The sequence below is a fragment of the Peromyscus californicus genome, unplaced genomic scaffold (assembly GCF_007827085.1).
Source record: "Peromyscus californicus insignis strain IS unplaced genomic scaffold, ASM782708v3 Scaffold_9__1_contigs__length_137607984, whole genome shotgun sequence".
NCBI classification, from domain to species: Eukaryota; Metazoa; Chordata; class Mammalia; order Rodentia; family Cricetidae; genus Peromyscus; species Peromyscus californicus.
In genome coordinates, this window is record NW_026294617.1 from 37,157,793 (window position 1) to 37,180,129 (window position 22,337).

The 22,337-nt window shown below is 38.1% G+C and overlaps 1 protein-coding gene across 2 annotated transcripts in view; it reads left to right on the forward strand.

Moving 5' to 3' along the window:
- Rnf13 (ring finger protein 13) overlaps positions 1 to 22,337 on the forward strand; it is a 93,402-nt gene that overhangs the window by 26,924 nt on the left and 44,141 nt on the right. For both annotated transcript variants that reach the window (XM_052730266.1, XM_052730267.1), the window contains 3 exons: positions 9,486 to 9,611; positions 13,329 to 13,409; positions 17,249 to 17,374. In XM_052730266.1, the coding sequence (XP_052586226.1) occupies positions 9,498 to 9,611; positions 13,329 to 13,409; positions 17,249 to 17,374 (321 nt within the window). In that variant the 5' untranslated portion in view covers positions 9,486 to 9,497. The remainder of the gene's footprint in view (positions 1 to 9,485; positions 9,612 to 13,328; positions 13,410 to 17,248; positions 17,375 to 22,337) is intronic.

Sequence of the window (22,337 nt, forward strand, 5' to 3'; positions counted from 1 at the left end):
AACTTACATTACTGTTTAATGTAATTAACAGAGATTAACAGAAAATGTATTCAAGAGCTAAACAGAAATAATATATAAAGAAATCAGGGAAAAGGTTACATCATTGGATTTCTTAGATATATGACATCAAAAGCAAAGATAATAAAATAAAAAATGAGTTGAACTTCATGAAAATTAAAAGTGTTTGAAGGACTTTTCTACTTTTTACATACTGAAAAGGTAATGTACCAAATGGGACAAAGTATATTTTCAGTCTTATACTAGGCAAGGCTTGATAATTAAAGTGTGTCAATATCCCTATAGCTCAACAACAACACAACAGTTGGTTAAAACAGAGATGAGTGGATATTTCTCCAGAGAAGATGTGCAATTGGTCATACAGTACAAGAAGAGGTGCTCAACATTACTAATTCATAGAGAAATGCAAATCAGAACCGCAACCTTGTGCCCTTTAGAGTAACTGTGTTACTCTAAATAGCAGGTGTTGCTAACTATGAAGACAAAGGAACCCCTGTGCATTCCTGGTGGGATACACATGCTTCAGCATCTGTGGGAAATGGTTTCATACTCGGAAAGCTGGCGTTAACTTGTGGTCTTGCAGTTCCACTTTTGGTGTGTGCCATATTAGATTTGGAGCACAGAGTACAGAGATTGGAGGCAGAAAGGGAACAGAGACTGACCTCGACACATCGCTGCATTTTATTAGCATGCACAGCAAAGGGCAACCTCTCTCCCATGAGAATGGAGGGGTCTGCAAAGGAGGACCCTTTATAGGTGTGGGGCTTTGGAATGAGGAACTTGATGCAGCTTTGGGGGCTATGTGTATCTCTGTGGTCTTTCCTTTCTGGAATTGTTTCCTTCAGGCAGGACAGACTATCATGGGAGACATGCTGCCTTAGCAAACATTCCTGTCTGGGCGTTCCAGTAACTGTTGAACAAAGCCAGCTGTAATCTCATAGGAATTCTGTTTTCACAGCTGAGGCACTCTATCATAACCAAACTCAAAGAAGGAACACAAGTGAGTGTTTCTAACAAGTTAAGAAATGAAAGCAATTTTTTTTGTTTGTTTTTGTTTTTGTTTTTCTAGACAGGGTTTCTCTGTGTAGCTTTGCGCCTTTCCTGGAACTCGCTTTGTAGACCAGGCTGGCCTCGAACTCACAGAAATCTGCCTGGCTCTGCCTCCTGAGTGCGGGGATTAAAGGTGTGCGCACCACTGCCCGGCAAAATGAAAGCAATTTAATATTTGTCAATGGGTGAGTAGGTAAACAAGATGTAGTATGTACAAGCCATGTGACACTTTTCAGCCTGAAAAGGAAGCAGATTTTACACTTCTATAGCACAAATCAGTGTTTAAGACATGCTAGTGAACTGAGCCAGTCACAGAAGACATGCTGAATGATTCCACTTATATGCTACCCCATGTTGTCATATTCTGACAGGAAGTGGAATAAGTGTTGCTAAGGGCTGTGGGTTTTATTTTGTCAGGATAAGAAGGTTCTAGAGATATATGGTGGTGATATCACGCATGACAGTAAAAATATAGTAACTGAATTCTTTGAAATTGTAAGTTTTACATATATCACACCAAAGATGAGACCGATGGACTTCTGGGAAGACCTCCCTGTCACCTACAAGCCAGTCCATATGGACATTCTTCACTGAGATTTCTCTCAGGTGATTTTAGGTTTTGTCAAAGCTAACCATCATAGCTATACTGTCCTTGTTGCCTCCAAACTGTCTTTTTATTGTTGGTTTGATGAAACTGTGTTGTATTTAGTGTTTCTCATTATTTTTAAGTATTTTATTCTCTCATTTTTTTTTTTTTTTTTTTTGGTTTTTCGAGACAGGGTTTCTCTGTGTAGCTTTGCGCCTCTCCTGGAACTCACTTGGTAGCCCAGGCTGGCCTCGAACTCACAGAGATCCGCCTGCCTCTGCCTCCCGAGTGCTGGGATTAAAGGCGTGCGCCACCACCGCCCGGCTTATTCTCTCATTTTATTACAAATGGTGCAGGAGGCTTTGAGAGATGGCTCAGTGGTTGAGAACACTGCATGCTCTTCCAGAGGGGTTCTATCCCCAGCACCTACGCGATGACTCACAACCATCTGTAACTCCTGGTTCAGGGGTTCCAGTGCCCCCTTCTGGCCTCCACAGGCACACACATGGTGCTCAGACATACATGCAGGCAAAACACCCACATACATGAAATAAAAATAAATCTTAAAAAAGAAAAGAATGTGGTAACTTCCTCCACTGAATTAGTATACCTTGTGATGGAGGCGCACTCAGTGATATGGAACTGTTTAGGAAGATTGTTGGGAAGAAGACAGAGAGGAAGAAAAAGCATATTTAAAACCCAAACTTACACTTTATTTTTATTGGTTGTGTGTGTGTATGTATGTGTTGGTGTGTGCATGCTCTAGGATGTATGTGTTGGTCAGTGGCTAACTTACAAGAGTCAGTTCTCTCTCCTTCCATCATTGTGAGTCCTGTGGATGGAACTCAGATTACCAGGCCTGGCAGCAAGTGCCTTTATCTGCCGAGTCATCTCTGTGGCCCTGAAAAGTATTCTTTTTAAGTTAATTTTTTAGATTAGAATAAAAACAGCAGGCTTTGTCATGGTGTCATCATGCATTTGTGTCACTGTACATTGTTCCCATTCATTTTTCTCCCTAGTTATCTCCCTCCCCCTGCCCCCTCTGGCTGATTCCCTCCACTCAATTAGTCCCCCTTCCTGCTTCCCATCACATGTATTTCATTATCCTCCATTTCCCAATGATCTCATCCTCCCCTTTCAAGTTTTGTGATTTACATGTGTGCGTGCATGCACTTGTGCATACATGTTCAAATGTGTGCACACACATGTAATTTTAAGTTTCTGCATAAGAGAGAAAACATGTTATTTGCTTTTCTAAGACTGACTTAATGTATTCAGTGGTTTCCAATTGTATCACTTTCCTTGAATATGTCAGTATTTCATTTTTCTTTATCGCCCTATAACGTTCCATTTTGTACATGTGCTGTATTTTCTTTATCCTTCTGTTGATGGAAGTCTAGTCTGTTTCCATTTCCTGGCTGTGAACAGTGCAGACAGACTTGAATGCACAAAGCATTTGGAAATGTTCCTTAGAACCATTCAGCTGTATACCCAGGAATGGTTTAACTGGTCATATGGTTATTCAGTTTTCATTTTTTTGGTTACTGTATTTGTGTGTATGTTCAGGTGTGCTCATGCATGGGTGCTTGTAAATATGTTATTACACACATGGAGTCAAAGGAGTTGGTTCTCTCCTTCTACCATGTGTGTCTTGATGAGTGAACACAGGTTGTCAGCCTTGCCAGCAGGTGCATTCATGCTCATCCATCTCAGTGGCTCTATTTTCAGTGGTTTGAGGAAAATCCATTCTGATTGGGCAGATTGGTTGCACAGATTAACATTCCTGTCTGCAGGAAGGAGGGGCTCTTTATTTCGCACCTCCTTGCCAGCATTTGTTATTTGTTCCCTTGATGTTATCATTCTGGGTTTGATGAGAAAGGATCCTTAAGTTTTAATTAACATGCCTTCAGTGACTAAGAGTGTTGACCACACACTTACAGGCACTTATTGGCCATTGTATTTCTTCTTTTGAGAACTGTCCATTTAGTTCATTGGTTCATGTATTGGCTGAATCATTTGATTTTATTGGTGTTTCATTTTTCAGTTTTTTATCTTCTTTTTTTAAAATTTTTTTTCAGAGCTGAGAACCGAACCCAGGGCCTTGTGCTTGCTAGGCAAGCGCTCTACCACTGAGCTAAATCCCCAGCCCCTTTTTATCTTCTATAGTAATCCTTTGTCTGGTGTATAATTGGCAGAGATATTTCCCCCCATTCTGTAGGTTGTTTCTTGAGTCTAGTGATTATTTTCTTTGCTATTGGAATCCTTTTCAGAAGTCCTTGCCTTATGTTTACATCTTGAGGTATACACCTATATATATTTCCTCTAGCAGTTGAAAAATTTCAGGTCTACATTAGTGTTAGATCAATTTTGAATTGGGTTTTCAGAGAGAGAGAGCGAGAGAACACGAGAACAGATCTGATTTTGTTTTTCTACATGTGGAAATACAGTTTTCCCAGCACCATTCATTGAAGAGGTGGTCATTTCTCTGTGTATTTTTGACATCTGCAGCTGTGTGGGCTTATTTTTGCGTCCTCTATTCTGTTCTAATGCTTGCATGTCAATTTTGTGCAAGTACCATACTGGCTATATTATGATGGCGTTGTAATATGATTTAAGGATTGTTTTAGTGATTTTGGCCTTTTAACCTTTTTTTTTTTTACCCCCTATTGTGAATGGAATTTCCATTTTATTTCATTCTTGCCAAGTTTGCTATTGGTATATGGAAAAACTACTGATTATTATTATTATTTTTTCAGAGTTGAGGACTGAACCCAGGGCCTTGCACTTGCTAGGCAAGCGCTCTACCACTGAGCTAAATCCCCAACCCCCTGATTATTTTTTGTATCCTGTTACTTTACTGAAAATGTTCATTAGGTTTAAGCGTTTTCTGGTAGAGTTTTGAAGGTTTTTGGGTATAGGATCATGTTGTCTACAGGTAGGCATAGTTTTACCTTTTCATTTCCTGTCTGTATCCCTTTCCTTTATCTTGTTGTATTGATCTAGCCAAGACCTCCAGTTGTGTAATGAGTAAACGGAGGGAGTGGGCACCTTTTTCATTCTAGATTTCAGAGGAGATGCTGTTTTCCCCTATTTAGAACATCACAGGCTATGGGTATGTCATACATAACTTACTATGTTGAGCTGTTTTCTTTCTGTTCCTCATTTCTTCGGGGCTTTTGTCATGAAGTAATGCTGGACTTTTTTGAAAGCCTTGTCTGTAGTGATTAAGATGATCATGTGGTTTTTGTTTTTATGTCTGCTTATGTGCTGAATTATATTTACTAATTTGCATATGTTGAACTGAACTTTATGGCATATATTGTCTTAATGTGTTCTTGAATTTGATTTGTTAGATTTTTCTTAGTATGCATGCATGTGTTCTCTGTATGAGTGTATTTGTGAGTTTATGTGTGGAGTCTGGCGGTTGATAGCTTTGACTTCCTCTATCGTTCTCTGCCTTATTTATTTATTTACTTTTTTGAGGTAGGGTATCACAGTGAACATGGTGCTCATCGATTGGCTAGACAGGCTGGACGATGAGCCCTGGGATCTTCTGCTTGTCTCTGCCTCCCTCACTTTCGGAGTTTCAAATGTATGCTCCCACACAGACATTGTGTGGGGGGCCTTATATTCACTCTGTAGGAGTATACAAACTGGAAGCACAGGATACCAATGTAAAATAAATGATTATGCAGAAGTCTTCCATTATCCAGGTGAATCTTTCATACTTAGCATAGACTATACTGAATTAGAACCATGAGATCAGGTTGTGGAAGATCTTGGTATTTGGAAGGAACAGCTTCTTGTAACAGCCACTGAGTAGCCTCCAGGTTCCCTTGAAGATCGTGTTCAGTTTTAAAAAACATATAGCACATGCAAGTAGACACTTTTGTTTTTTTTAATATCATTTTTTTTCTTTCTTCCTACAGTACTAGGGTAGGGACTGTGGGGTTAAGGGTGGGTGTTAAGGGTGAGGGTGTCGCTATATTGTTGTTCAGACTGGTCTCCAATTCCTAGCTCAAGTGATCTTCTTCCTAAGTACTGGGACTACAGGTTTGTGCCATTCATTGTACCTTGCTTGGAAAAGGTTTTATAGCAAACTTAGAGTCATTTCCACGTAAATGCTTTTCTCCAGTGAAGAATCACATGTACCTGAATGTTGCTTAGTAACATGACTGACAGTTTGCTTTTCTCTTCACACAGTAAGTAAAGTGCCAGGAGGAGCCAACAAAGAATTTAAGGCTTTTCCCTTTAGAAGGCTTCTTGGTGAAGCAAAGTTAAACTAAAATGTAAGAAAAATTTGTGCTCTCTTGAATGTATTAATCATGAAAGTCTTAGTGTTAGTAATGTTGGAATGAAACACCATGACCAAAAACATATTAGGGAAGAAAGGGTTTATTTGGCTTACACTTCCACATCACTATTCATCATTGGAGGAAGTCAGGACAGGAACTCAAACAGGGAAGGAACCTGGAGGTATGAGCTGATGCAGAAGCCACAGAGGGGTGCTGCTTACTGGCTTGCTCCACATGGCTTGTGCAGCCTGCTTTCTTACAGAACCCAGGACCACCAGCCCAAGGATGACACCACTCACAATGGGCTGAGCCCTCCTCCATCAATCACTAATTTAAAAAAAATGCCTTACAGGATTGCCCATAGCCTGATCTTATGCTCTTAGGGGGGCATTGTCTCAGTTGAGGTTCCCTCCGCTCAGATGACTTTAGCTTGTGTCAAGTTGATAAAACTAGTCAGCACAATGAACCTTCCTCATAGAAACTGCATGTAAACACACACACACACACACACACACACACACACACACACACACACACACACACAATTAACATTTGCATCAGATTTGTAGTTTTCTTCCAAATTCTTTTTAAAAAACCCACAGTGTTTATTGTCACCTGATAATAACATAAAGGTCATCAAAATAAGGTGAAGGTGAATAAGTCACTCTCTGTTCCCACCTGTCTCTCTTGTCTTCACTAAACCTTCTTGTCATAGCCTCTGTCAACTACCAGTCAACTTTAACTCATTTTCATGCCTGATATCAGTGGCTTTGTAAAAATGGTATTTCAAAAACTACACACAGGTATTTTGCTTTCAGTGTGTGAATCAGATTCAGACTTTGAATCTGTGTCATTCTCCACCAAGAACACTCACTCAGTATCATCAACGTTGGTTCTCTGTAACTTGGTGTTATTTAATGAAACAGTTCATTATAAAGGCTATTGTCTTTGTTAATCTTGTTCTCATTTTTTTCTTAAGTATACTATACAATTGATTGAGACTTGCCAATAAAAATATTATCCACTGTTGAATATTCAGCCCTATCCTGGGTTTTGATTTGCTATAAGGTAGATTGGAGAGTCATTTAGAGAACTGAATGATTTAGGAGAAGCAGACACCAATTGTCTTTTATTTTTATTTTTTTACAGCAAAGGAGATAGTTTATGAAGGGAAAGATACAAGGGGATCTGGAGATAAGCCATGATTCATTGTGGCCTGGTTCCAAGAGTGCAAGGGAGAGATGGGATCATTTTTGAATATAGATAAGGAAAATAAAATTATAGGTTATTAGGAGATCAGGGCAAAAAATTGAATGCCCCTTACCAAAAGTCCTTGGTATGGGAAGTGTTTCAATACTTTTAAAGTATTTCTGAATATTATGCCAGTTGAATGTTTCTAATCCAGAAATCACAAATGTGAAATGCTACAAAATCTGGAATTTTTAAATTTCTAGATCAAAGAGGGTGAACCAGTTTTTTCTCCTTTTTAATGTCAATACAACACACTTTAATCCCAGCACTTGGGAGGCAGAGGTATGTGGATCACTATGTATTCAAGGCCAGCCTGAACTACGTATTAAGTTGGAAGTCAGCTGTTGTTATTGTGAGACTTTGTCTCAAAAAGAAAGAAAGAAAATATGGAAGGAAAAGAGAACAGAAAAGTACATATGTGGTCATAGTGGCATGTATCTTTAGATGTAGGTGGTCCCTGTGAGTTCAAAGCCAGCCTGGTCACCTGGTCTGCATAGGGAATTCTAGCCCAGCCAGGGACATACAGTGAAGCCTATCTCAAATCACATGAATTTATATTTAACAAATATATATGAATTATTATATTGAACAAAATATGCGATTTCTAGAAATGTAGAAGAACTTTAAATTTTAACGCAAAGTCTGTTTTCTTTTTACCATATTTTGATTGAAATCTTTTTTCTCCAATAACTGGGTTGGTGAACAAGTTGTGCTATAACCAAGCACTGTGGGGAAACATTTGTTTTGTGCTTAAAATGCAGAACATAGAATCATTGGTAGTATGCTACCATTTAACTAATCCCCTCCTCCACTCCTGTGGTTTTCTTATGATTTTGAAATACTTTCGTTTTTTATTTTTTCTATTATCAGCTTGATACAGTAGAAATTCTTATAGTGAAATGTTTCACTGAGGCTTGCCTAGTGATTGAGTAAACCCAAAACTTATTGTAAGCCAGTCATCCTAGGGTTCCCCCTGCTAGGTAGCCTCCCTGGATCTGTGGGTTGCAGTCTGATTGGTCTTTGCTTTATATCTAGTATCCACTTGTGAGTGAGTACATACCATGTTTGTCCTTCTGAGTCTGAGTTACCTCACTCAGGATGATATTTTCTAATTTCATCCATTTGCCTGCAAATTTCATACTGTCATTGTTTTTCTCTGCTGAGTAGTACTCCATTGTATATATGTACCACATTTTCTTAATCCATTCTTCAGTTGACGGGCATCTAGGTTGTTTCCAGGTTCTGGCTATTTCAAATAGTGCTGCTATGAACATAGTTGAGCATGTATCTTTGTGGTATGATTGAGCATTCCTTGGGTATATGCCCAAGAGTGGTATGGCGGGTCTTGAGGTAGATCAATTCTCAATTTTCTGAGAAACCACCATACTGATTTCCACAGTGGTTGTACAAGTTTGTATTCCCACCAACAGTGGAGGAGTGTTCCCTTTGCTCCGCATCCTCTCCAACATAGACTGTCATTAGTGTTTTTGACGATAGCCATTCTGACAGGTGTAAGGTGGTATCTCAGAGTCGTTTTGATTTGCATTTCTCTGATGACTAATGATGTTGAGCATTTACTTTCAGCCATTTGTGATTCTTCTTTTGAGAATTCTCTGTTTAGCTCTTTAACCCAGTTTTTAATTGGACTGTTGGGTATTTTGATGTCTAATTTCTTTAGCTCTTTATATATTCTGGATATCAGCCCAGATGTGGGGTTGGTGAAGGTCTTTTCCCATTCTGTAAGCTGTCTTTTGTCTTATTGACTGTGTCTTTTGCTCTACAAAAGCTTCTCAGTTTCAAGAGGTCCCATTTATTAATTGTTGTTCTCAGTGTCTGTGCTACTGGTGTTATATTTAGGAAGTGATCTCCTGTGCCAATGTGTTCAAGAGTACTTCCTACTTTCTCTTCTATCAAGTTCAGTATAACGGATTTATGTTGAAGTCTTTGATCCACTTGGACTTGAGTTTTGTGCATGGTGACAGATATGGATCTATTTGTAATATTTTACATATTGACATCCAGTTATGCAAGCACCATTTGTTGAAGATACTTTCTTTTTTCCATTGTATAGTTTTGGCTTCTTTGTCAAAAATCAGGTGTTCATATGTGCGTGGATTAATGTCAGGGTCTTCAATTTGATTCCATTGGTCTGTATGTCAGTTTTTATGCCAGTACAAAGCTGTTTTTATTACTATAGCTCTATAGTAGAGCTTGAGGTCAGGGATGGTGATGCCTCCAGAGGTGAAAGCACCAGTTTTTACAGTTATTCTTTCCTTATCTCCTAGGTGATTTACGAGATGCTGCTCTCTATAGGGATGCTCATGCTGTCCGCCACACAAGTCTACACCATCTTGACTGTGCAGCTCTTTGCATTCCTGAACCTGCTGCCTGTAGAAGCAGACATTTTAGCAGTGAGTATAATATCACTTTTTATGTCTAAAAACATCACTTAATGCTTTAAAAAAGCCATGAATGATGTGATCTTATAATGTGTTTATAAACATGTCAAACTACATACAGTTAATCAAAAATTGGGCGTGTCTTATTTTCTTTTGTTTGCTTAACATCCAGTGTAAATTTCATGAGCATTTAAGTACCTTATAAATGGTGTATTTGTTCCTGAGACTGTGCCCATACCTACATGCTTGTGTTTTATGTAGAAACTTACTGGTTTCTTTAGTAACTAGTGTATTTAATTTCCTTTTTTGAGATGGTTCTTGCTATCATAACCCTGGTTATCCTGAAAACAACTGTGTAGACTAGGCTGGCCTAGAGATCCATCTGCCTCTGCTTTCTATAGAGTATACCACCATACTTTCTCTCTTTCTCTCCCTCCCTCCCTTCCTCCCCCTCCTATTCTCTCTCTCTCCCCCCTCCCCTTCTCTCTCTCCCTCCCTCCCTTCCATTCATAACAAACATCATGCTGTTGTGAATGTAGCAGCATTAAACTTGGATGTTCCACTTCTTGTTATTTTGTTAATTACAGTTGAATGACATCATTTTAGTTGATCCCAATTTGCCTTGATTCCATTTTTTGTATTTGTCAGAGAGAATTGGTTACTTGATGGTTAGCCAGGTGAGCATCAGAGAATCACATAGTAAGAAGTGGCATGGATGGATAGATTATGTATGCATAATGGTAGTCAAGAGCTTTGGTAATTGAGTTACAAGCTGAGTGAAATTCTTGTTCATATGGTAAGATGACCTTGAGCAAATTACTTAACATCTCAGCTCATAGTTAGTTGACAATGAAAGTAGAAGTGTAGATGGACCTTGTAGGTCAGTAGTTGAAGAGTTAGGACTCTGGTGCCAGACTGCCTTGGTTAGATTCCTGGTCCCTCTAATGGTGTAAGTCATTTTCATTCAAAATGAGGATGATAGTAATAGTTTGTATTATAGGGTTATAAATTAATGAGTACCTGTATTCCAAGTGCTGATGGATGTTATAAATACTGTTCATAGAGGTTTTATTTCCAAAAAGTAATCAAAGAACATTTATTTGTAGATTGTTCCATTTCCTAGTTTTCAAAGTATACATTTTGAAGTGCTACTTTCACACACTTGTATTTTCCCTTGGTCTTTCTATATTGATCTAAATCTCTTCATTTTATATTTGTGTCTCTGGGAAGGATTAAATGACCTTCTCAGATTCAATACTGAGATTACCATGGTTAATAACTAAAATAACAATACTTTAGGATATTATATATGAACTGTGTTGGTTGATTTGAAAACACTTTGTATCTTAAGTATTTTTTAAGTCACATTGAAAGTATGAATTACTATTGCAATAAGAAGTCAGTGTAGAGCAATCACTGTGTATATTTGGTGGCCCCCAGTTATGAGTCTAGGCTGGGCACCCAAGTCAACAGAATGGATGATTGTAGTTTCATAGTAAGAAGCAAAGGGAAAAGCTGGGTGTACAGACATTCAGGCACTGCATCACCCTGGTCCTGTGCTGTCTGCCATGTTAGCCTGGTCTTTTGTTTGCTGCATGCATCAGCTTTCACTGTTAACTGTGACACGAGGTGAGGGTGAGGCCAAAAGGCTTGGCAGCTGGCAGGTGTCCTGACTGAATGGTGCTTATTCTGTAGGAGAGAGACAGATGTCTGTCCCTCGGCATAGCTATGAGGATTATGTTGCTAGACTGCAGTACTGCTTACCTCGTGCCTCTGGCAGATGATGCAAGAACAACAGGGTTGTCCAGTAGGTGATTGATTCAGGGCAGCATACCTGTCCACCTGGATGTGTGACCTCTATGCTTTGTGACTCCTAAGGCTTACTTGATGTATCTATCTTTTTAAAAAAGGACTTATTTATTTTTATTTTCTGTGTATTTGTAATTTGCCTGCATGTATGTATGTGCACTACATAGTACCTGCCCATGGAGGCCAGAAGAGGCTGTCAGATCTTCTTGACCTGGAATTATAGGTGATTTTAAGCTACTGTGTGGGTGTTGCTAGGAATGGAGCCTGGGTCCTCTGAAAGTGCTCTTAGCCTCTGAGCCACCTCTTCAGCCCCGGCAGCTTTTTCTGTGTCATGTAACTCCCTTTGTAAACATGTTTTCTATTTACGACTTAGAGGTTATGAACAACTATCTTAACTGCTGCTATAACAGATTTCATCTGTGTTACAAAAGTTCCTTGTTTACTGTCTATGCTTTCTTCTATTGTTCTTTTTTTCTATATAGCAGATTAATTATTATTAAATGATACAGCAGACTTATCTCACCGTTAGGTCAGTACTGTTATTATCTATGAATTTGTGTGTGTGTGTGTGTGTGTGTGTGTGTGTGTGTGTGTGTGTGTGTGTGTGTGTGAACTCAGGGCTTCATGCATGCTAGGTAAGGATCTATGATCCACTGAGCTATGTCCATAGTCTTCCTATTATCTTCTAAAAGCATATACTCTTTTATTTCAGTAGAAGACTCTTTTTTTTTTTTTTTTTTTGGTTTTTCGAGACAAGGTTTCTCTGTGTAGCTTTGCGCCTTTCCTGGAACTCACTTGGTAGCCCAGGCTGGCCTCGAACTCACAGAGATCCGCCTGACTCTGCCTCCCGAGTGCTGGGATTAAAGGTGTGCGCCACCACCGCCCGGCTGAAGAAGACTCTTAATATTGTAGCACAAGAACCAATATCTGTATGGAAAATGGAAATTGTTTAAGTAACTTGTGCTAGCGAGATGGGTAAAGTGCTTACCTTATAAGTCTGAGACCTGAGTCCAATCCCTGAAACCTACATCAAAATGGACATGAAGAACCATCTCCACAAAGTTATCTTCTGACCTCTGAATGTCCATTATGGCATATGTGTACCATTCCCAACAATAATAAACCAAATCAAAATGCTTAAAATAGCTTTAGATTTCTCTATTATGTGCTCTACTGAATTTGGTCCTTTAGTCACTGGTTCTCAACCTGTGGGTTGTGACGACCCATGGTGGGGGGCAAATGACCGCTTCATAGGGGTTTGCCTAAGACAGTCAGAAACCACAGATATTTACATTATGGTTCATAACAGTAGCAAAATAACAGTTACGAAGTAGCAACAAAAATAATTTTATAGTTGAGGGGTCACCACAACATGAGGGATTGTATTAAAGGGTCACAGCATTAAAAGGTGGAGAACCATGCCGTAAGTGTTCTTTCATATAAAAATTGACAGTGCATAAGAATATGAGTTGATGTTGCTTTTTCTGGGGGAAATGTCTTCTTTCATAGCTATCACCAGAAATCCTGTAAATTTCTTCTATTAAATCAGACCCTTAAAATATAGAGAAAGTAAAAGGAAACTCTTCTGCTGGGATTTTATATATCTATATATCTATATATCTATAGAGAGAGAGAGAGAATCCCTTGCTAGGGAATTATCTGTACTCAGAAAACAGTACATGCATAATGTTATAGAATTATTGTTGGTGTTGAATACATGAAGTTAGAATCCAATTTAAATGGTTTATGTTAGTAAATTATATTTATTCTTGCTATTTTAACTGATGCTCTTTTTCTATTTTGTGGTAAGTTGCAGTATTAAACCAGATTACAGAAATGATAACTTATATGATTTAATAAACTCTTACTGTAATATATATAAATTGATTTTAACTTGATTCTTTTAAATTTTATGTTTAGTATAATTTTGAAAATGCATCTCAGACATTTGAGGATCTTCCAGCAAGATTTGGTTATAGACTACTATCTGAAGGCTTAAAGGTAAGAAAATACTAATGGAGAGGCACACGGGGTTTGATAAGGTGCTTTTAATGGTCATTTACTGAGTGAAAACATTTTTTTTCATTCAATAACTATATTTATGATATTCATTAATTACATTAATTATATTGATTTATTACATTCATGACATTATGTCCTGATACTACTGTCTGTTTGTGGGGCTTTTTTCCATCACATATAACAGAGATTCTGTACTTAGGAAATCATATGAAAACATTTCTTAGTATTTACTGTCATAAAACCTGAAGTAGTCACTTGAAAAGATGAAGTTATTTAAGCCATTGCATGCATTTTTATATATGTATGTATACATGTTTATGTAAATGCTTATATACACAGTAGAGCTATATTTAACACTAATAGAACTTGCTACTTGATCCCTGCCCCCATAATTGTTTGTCTATATCAAGTAGTCTTGCTGATAGGAAAAGATCTCCATTATTATTTTTAATGATGTCCTGGTTTTGCAATATCATGAAATACTATGGAGTTTGAACATTTTAACTTTTTGAGATATATATTTAGATTTTCTAGCCCATTACTAACATTTGCTTCAGTGATTTCTTTTTTTTTTTTTTTTTTCTGAGACAGTTTCACTATGTAGCCTTGGTTGGCCTAGAGCTTGCTATATAGACTAGGCTGATCTTGAACTCACAGGGGTCCCCTTGCCTCTGTCTGCTGAGTGTTGAGATTAAAGACATACATTACCAGTCCTGGCTTAATCAATGTTTTCATCCTGTTGAATTTATCTCTATAGGGTATGTCTTGAAATGTAAAACTGCTTTCTTTGTGGCATACATGTTTTAAATTTTGGTATAGATTTCAGGTTGCCCTATACAAAGTTAAGGGCAGTTTAAAATTCTATTATTAATGTCTGAGACCATCCTTATTTCTATACTATCTTCAATATTAGATATAAAATATTCACTAATTTGCCAGACATTTCTAGTAAGGTTAAACATCTTAGTTTTTCTGCTTGTTTAACACATGCACAGACACATTGAAAGAGTTAGTTGACTATAAATGCTCTATGCCTATTTAAAAACTAGTACATTTGTATTTTGACAGTTCTTTATATATTGGAAGTATCAATTGTTTTTTATGTATGCTTCAGAATATTTTTTTCTTGAGTTTAAGTAATTTTTCTTGAGTTTAAGTAATTTTTCAGTAATTTTTGTTTTGTTTTGTTTCTTGAGACAGGGATTTCTCTGTGTAACAGTCCTGTCTGTCCTGGAACTCAACTTTGTGGACCAGGCTAGCCTTGAACTCAAAGAGATCCACCTGCCTCTGCCTCCCAAGTGCTGGGATTAAAGGCGAGTGCCACCACCGCCCGGCCCAGTAATTTTATTTGTGTGGTTAAAAATTAGTGTGTTTTCCTTTTTTCTCTGGCATAATAGTTGGAAATCCCTTCCTCATTCCAAGACTGTGAGATTTTTGTTGTATAAGGTAGAATACACAGACATGCACAGTTCTCAATCAGCATGATGTGCAGCTCTGCAATGGGCATATCCACTTTTAGTTTTCTTTAAGAATTTAAATTATTAAAAAAATACTGTCAATATCATGTGATTATTTATCATTGGAATGAATATTTAAACAGAACAGGGAACATATAAGAAAAGGAAAAGCTTTCCATTGTTTCTTCTTTAGCTATACCTACCAGTCATACTGTTTCTAGAGTTAAGTATTACCAATGACTTACAGGCCTTTGTGTCCTTTTCTTGTTAATTTATTTTGTGTGTGTGCGCATTCGTGCATGTGTGTGCATGTGTGTGTGCACGTGCATGTGTTCCATGGTGTGCACGTGGAGGCCTGAGGACAACTTTAAGGATGTGCAGGCCTTCAAGAGACAGAGACAGAGAGATGGACAGGGAGAGACAGAGAGAGACACAGAGAAAGAGAAAGAGAGAGGAGAGAGAGAAATTCTGGGCCGTTTATAGGCTTTTGAAACCTCAAAACCTACACCCAGTGATATACCTCATCCACAAAGGCCATGCCTTCTAATTTTTCCCCAAACAGTTGCACCAACTAGTGACTAAGCATTTAAATATATGAGCCTATCAGGACCCTTCTCATTCAGACCACCACAGATTCATAGCCTGTTTTTTTTCCCCCTTGATGTTTAGATTTTTCTTTTTTAGTTCTTTGTGTATGCTAAATATTAGTCCTGTAAATAGATATTGGGCAGTGATTTTTATCACATTTTGTAGGCCGCTTCTTCCGTTTGTGCTAGAGAAGCTTTTTAATTTTATAAGGTCCTATTTGTCAGTTGCTAGCCTTATTTTTTTTTTCTGAATTACCAGAACCTTGTTTAGAAAGTCCTTATCTAGGCCTATATCTTGTAGGATGCATCTCATCTTGTACTTAGCAGTTTCAAAGTTTAAGGTTTTAACTGAGGTCCTTGGTCCATTTGGAGGAGATTTTTATGTAGGGTGAGAGATGAGGATCTAGTTTCATTCTTCTACACATAGGCAGTAAAAGGAGGGATGCCTTTTTTCTGATTTGTTAAAATTTATTTTAAAAATTTATTTTACATTTATTTTAAATCATGTGGGGTGTGTGTGTCTTCTAGATTCCATATATGAGGAAAAATCATGGACTATTTCTGAGTCTGGCTTATTTTGCTTAACATAGTTTTGATTAACATAATTTCATCCTGAAAATATCAGGATTTTACTTTTCTTTACTGCTGGAGAAATCCATTGTTATATCTTCATTTTTAAAGAATGCATTACTTTTATCTAATGTGTATATAGTATGATCTTAAAAATATTTACCTCATTCATGAGCTTGATTTCTGTTTTTTAACTATTAAAAATAATATAAAAATGGATGGTGGTGCAGGTAGAGTTTTCCTGCCTGGCCCACAATCAGGACAAATCTCTCTCACCTGCCAGTCCCACAGCCGCTCAAACCCGACCAAGTAAACACAGAGACTTATATTGGTTACAAACTGTATGGCCGTGGCAGGCTTCTTGCTAACTGTTCTTACAGCTTAAATTAATCCATTTCCATTAATCTACACCTTGCCACATGGCTCATGGCTTACCAGCATCTTCACATGCTGTTTGTCATCGTGGCAGCTGGCAGTGTCTCTCTGACTCAGCCTTCCACTTCCCAGCTTTATTCTCCTCCTTGTCCCGCCTACTTCCTGCCTAGCCAATGGCCAATCAGTGTTTTATTTATTGACTAATCAGCAACACATTTGCCATACAGAACATCCCACAGCATGGTGGTGTTGCACACCTTTGATCTCAGCACTCAGGAGGCAGAGACAGGCAGTGAATCTCTGAGTTCAAGGCCAGCATGGTCTATAGAGCAAGTTCAAGGACAGCCATGGCTATACAGAGAAACCCTGTCTCAAAAAACAAAACAAAAAAGAAATTAACATATTTGTACATATTCCTATATATGCTCAGGAGAGTACAGATATAAAAAAAATGTTTTATTTATAATGTAATGTGTGCTTCTTTCTAGTTTGTTAATGTAAAAAGTAAAAGCTAACCTAAAAAAGTTCTTGGTTTAGAAATGTCATTGTTGGGAAGTAGTACCAACATGGTCGGAGTGGCTGTCTTTGGTGTAATTGTCTTATGTGTAATCCTAAAAATGTTAATATTCTGAAAGGCTGAATCTATTAAAAAATGAAGTGTTCATGAACCCAGATTCTCCTTTAAAAGTTCTGGGATTGCGAACAACTGTAGCTTACAGAAAGTACGTGCAAAGTAGTGTAAAGCCTAGGAGACGAGTGGAAGCCGTCTGTGGAGGTAAGCTAATTGACTGAGTAAAAGAGAAATAACTTACTCCTGATTCTTTTTCAGGGTTTTTTGATTAACTCGAAGCCAGAGAATGCATGTGAACCCATAGTGCCTCCACCACTAAAAGACAATTCTTCCAGCACTTTCATCGTATTGATTAGAAGACTTGATTGTAATTTTGATATAAAGGTAATATTTTATTCTTGATATTGTTAATTTTTTTGTTATCTAATTTAAACTCTTCCCCCTTCAGGAAAGAGTTAGTGTATGAAGTTATTCAGATTAAAATAAGAATGAAGCCAATCCAAGGAAATTAAAATCAAAAAACGTTGAAGAAAAGATTAGGGAGACATTTTATTTAAGTTTCATTTGTTCCAAAATGAACTTTAAGCATTTAGTGGCCAGTGAAAAAGGGAAAAGGAAGATACTGTCCATTTCAGGAGGCTTAATTTTAGCCTTAAGGTTTACAGTACTGACAAAATGCTTACTCTTTACCTCTATCAACACTGACATGGAGATTTCTTTAGTAATACAATTAGTCTGTTCCTCTATTGGGCTTTGTTTCCCTACAGTTGGGGGAACTGACATTTCAGATAGTAAAGCAGAGCTCACCATGGAACGTCTCTCATTTTTGTACTTATTATTTATAATAATAGTAAATAGCAATAACAACAACATGGTCTCTCCATGTAGCCTTGCCTGTCCTTGAATTCTCTGAGCCTGGCCTCAGACTCACAGGGATCCATCTGCTTCTGCCTCCTGAATGCTGCCATTAAAGGCGTATGGCAGTATGTCTTGCTCTAATGATTGTTAAAAAGAACATTTCTTAGGCCAGGTATGTCAGTTAAGTTAATTTGAGCAAAGCAAACCAGAAATGGTTTGTGAGCCAGGTACCTTCTAGAACCACAGCTGATTCCGAGAACGCTACCTGGCACCCGATCAGTTAGCAATGATGAAGAAATGGAAGCGAGGCATAGAAAGCAGCTTCATTGGCTACAGTTAGTCAATCAATCGGTCACTTGATGGTAGCTTACTCAGCCTCTGGGGCCCCTGCAACCCACAAAGCTCAGTACTGTGATGGAATCCTATATTGTTTGGTCTCCTGGATCCATTTGGGAATCTTAGATCAAACAGTGGCTATTAATTCACTTATGGCTCTGTTAGCAGTGATGTTCTAAGGTGTGGTTTCAGGCTCTTGTGGACCAACTAGGAGAATAACCTTGTGGAGCCCTTGTGAAACAAAATCTTGATGTTATAACTACACACACTCAAAACTCTCACAAAGTACACACCGGATATATTTTAATACATTTTACATCATTTGATCATAACATGTTCTGTTCAATATGAAAAGCCATTCTGAACTTTGACTCTCAACTTCCATTACCTGGAAGAAATGTCACCTCTATAATAAACTCATTAAAAGAGTAAGATAATAATTGTAAAGGAACCTGAAAATGTAGAGAATTTTGCCCACGATAAGTAACATTGCTATTGTATATTAGTTCCAAATTTAGACTCTCAGTTCCCTTTCATGACAAACAAGTTAGTGTGTGAGTCAAATCTGGATGGCTTCTGAGTTGTTTATGTAGTTTTAACTTATACCAGTTCAATATTAGACCCAGAAGTAAACTTAATACAGATTATCCCAACCAAAATAAAATTTTTATTATGAAGAAATTAAAACTAATTGAGTGATGTTGGTTCGTTTATTAATTTCTGACTCAGTACAATCCTCAGTAAGAAGAAGCTAGGCTGTTACGTTGTCATTCTAACTTTTCTTGTTAGATGGAGATTGAAGACAGGTAATCTGGAAGCTAGGGAACTACTGTCATTGCCTGTTCATGTGTGAGAATGGGATAGGCAGGCAGGCTTCTAGCTTACTGTCTACTATCTATGCCTTAATGCACCCTAACCATGAATCTGAGCATGTCTAGCAGATGCCCCTGCTTCCCATCTCCTGCCTTTAATTTTGTGCTGCAGCCACACTACCTTTTTGAAGCCTCTCCATTTGTGGGTATGTTGACAGTACTTTCATGTTTCATGTTTCTCAGTCAAAGGTTTTTGTGCGAGATGATTATTATCACCCATTTACCTGGTTATTTATGTGTCAAAAGCATGTTACTTCCTCTGGAAGCCTCACTTTTCCTTATCTTCCCTCTCTGGGTTACTAATCAAGGCTTATTAAATCAAGCCATGCTTTTGTGCATAATGCATCCTTAGAGAATATATATGTGGGATGCAAGAGAGATATCTCATTAGTCAGAGTGCATATGGTTCTTGTAGAGGACCTGGGTTTGATTCCGAGCATCCACATCAGGAAGCTCATACCTGCCTGTAACTCTAGATTCCCAATGCCTCTGGCCTCTGAGAGGAACTTCACTCTGTACACATACCCCAACACAGATATGTGGTGATATTTTATCTGTGTACCCCAATTAAGTTTATCTGAGGATCAGAGGAAAAAGCCAGCCACTATAGTAAGTGGATCTCTCTAAGTTCAAGGCCACACTGGGAACAGAGCCAGGCGTGGTGGTACATACCTTTAATCCCAGCACTAACCATAAAGGTCTGGAGGTCTGTACAGACAGACAGGAAGTGACAGAGCTGGGCAGGAAGAGGAAGTGATGTACTGGGAGGAAAGAGGAAATGAGATGGCGGAACAGAAAGGCATATAGGTGTGGGTATATAGGAAGTAGGTCTCTTTGGTGGAGGATCTCCAAGTGGTAAGAAGGTTGCTGGCTTCCTTCTGCTTTTCTGGTCTCTCAGCTTTTTACCCTAGTATCTGGCTCCAGGCTTTTTATTAATAAGACCATTTAGCAATTCATCTACACAGATACATACATATATTTAAAAATAAAACTAAATCTAAAAGAATATATATGTGGAAACTTGTAGAAATGTTTAAATTAAGCCATTTTCATTTTAGGAAGAAAGATGTTAATGTTTTTCCCCATTAGATTTCACCGTATAGGCACAATCTCAATGGATAAAATTTTAGTTGGTTGTGGTGATATATTGTGTACCCTAATAAAATTTGCCTGAAGATCAGAGGACAGAGCCAGTCACTAGATTAAGCATAGATGCCAGGCAGTGGTGGCACACATCTTTAATTCTAGCACTCGGGAGGCAGAGATCAGTCCGGATCTCTGGGAGTTCAAAGTCACGCTGGACTACATAAAATTGACTCAGTCTAGGAGAGAAACAGAACCAGGCAGTGGTGGCACACACCTTTAATCCCAATACTTGGGAGTCACATGCCTTTAACCCCAGCACTTGAGATCTCACACCTTTAACCCCAGTGTTTGGGAAGCACACACACCATTAACCCCAGCACTAGAGAGACTGAGACAGCAAGTGATATGACAGGGTGGAGAAAGGTATATAAAGCACGAGGAGACAGGGACTGAACCTTCTCAGGCTGAGGAGTCCTAGAGGTAAGACGTGGCAGTGGCTTGTTCTTTGTCTTTATGATCTTCTGGCCAATTTTATTAGGGTACACCATATACCACCGCATTTGCTTGTGCATGCTTTTTACTCTTAGTTTTTCTTTAAAGATGTGCTTAATGACTCTCAGGTGATTTCCACAGGTTTTATCTTCTTCATAGTTGTATTAAATACCAGGGTATCAGCGTAGGGGAAGAGTGATTATAATCAAGACCTGAAGATAAATTTCAGACATTTGAGTCCCAAATGCCTGTCAGTGCCTTGAATGTAAGATGCAGGCATTAGGTGTCAGCTGTCGGTGTTGCATGATTTTCCCCATTTTAGGTAAATATAGTCATAATAAAGACAGCAAAAATGATAGTTTTAAAGAAATGTAGTTATTGGTAAAGGGCATTGATTTAGTGACTCGGTATCAGTTGTAAATTCTGCTATTGATTAAAAAAGGCAGTTTAGTTACATTAGTATGTAATATAGAAAATACAGGTTATTACTAATAGTAATAATTATGGACACTTATGAAAGTAATTTAAGGAAGGGTAGAATCATCTTAGTTACTTAAGTTAGTTAAGGGAGAAACAAGTGTAATTTTACCTCAGAGAATTTCTGATAAATAAGTATCAGCCTTTGATTAGAAATCACTGTCTTTTTCTGATCTTCCAGATTAATTATTATATACAGTTTTATTTTACATATAGAATCTAATGAGTTACAATGTATATACAAAACCTTTTTCTGAATTTTACATAAATATATTTCAAATAGTTAATAGTGGTCCATTTATGTCTATTTGTAATTTTGTATGAATGCATTAGCTTAATCAAATGTTAGAAAACTAACTTATTTGCATCTTCCTCAAACACAGGATACTCAGATTATTCTTATGTGCCATGATGAATAATGTTTAGGCACGAAGAAAGTATGTAACCTAAGAGAAAGATGACTTAACATGTAGGAGTTAGTTCTCATCCTGCACCATGCTTGATGCTGTCCTGAAAGTCTGTGGGGTTTTTTTTCTTCTCTAAATTTAGCTTCTTAGCATTAGAGCCTATATTTCATGTAATCTGAGTATTAAGCCTTAAATATAGGGCCTAGGATGCTAGAACAGGGAGTGAGCTTTAAAGGACATGTGTACCCGAGATCTATCACTGGATGGCACTAAGAACCAACGTTCTGATTGTAACTGCTCTATCACAGTTGTTATTTGTCAAGGACAGTGTGAATCCTTGTCATTCAAGATAGTCCTAGTGGGCAGATCGCAAATACAGACGATACCTTTCGGTTGTGTTAACATACTTCCAGAACCGGGTGTTCAGTGACGAGCATGTAGGAAAGCACCGCTGCTGTGTTAGGTTGAGAAGTATTAAGATTGGTTGGAATACGAATCCTGTGAGCACACAAAAAGTAATGTAATCATAACTTGGAATAGAGACTTCATTTTCGTGTGCATTTTAACATGCATGATAACCTAAGGAATGCCCTCTTTAGACGTAGCTAAAAAGGACTTGAATGTTCAGGCAGCTGTTTCACTCGAGTTACTCATTTGAGCTGCTGAGAAACTGCTGAATTCTAAACGTCAGGTTGTGAAAGGGGTGTGTGTGTGTGTGTGTGTGTGCGTGCGCGTGCGCGTGCGCGTGCGTGTGCGTGTGTGTGTGTGTGTGTGTGTGTGTGTGTGGTGGTGGTAAAGAGATACTGATTTAGGCTAGCT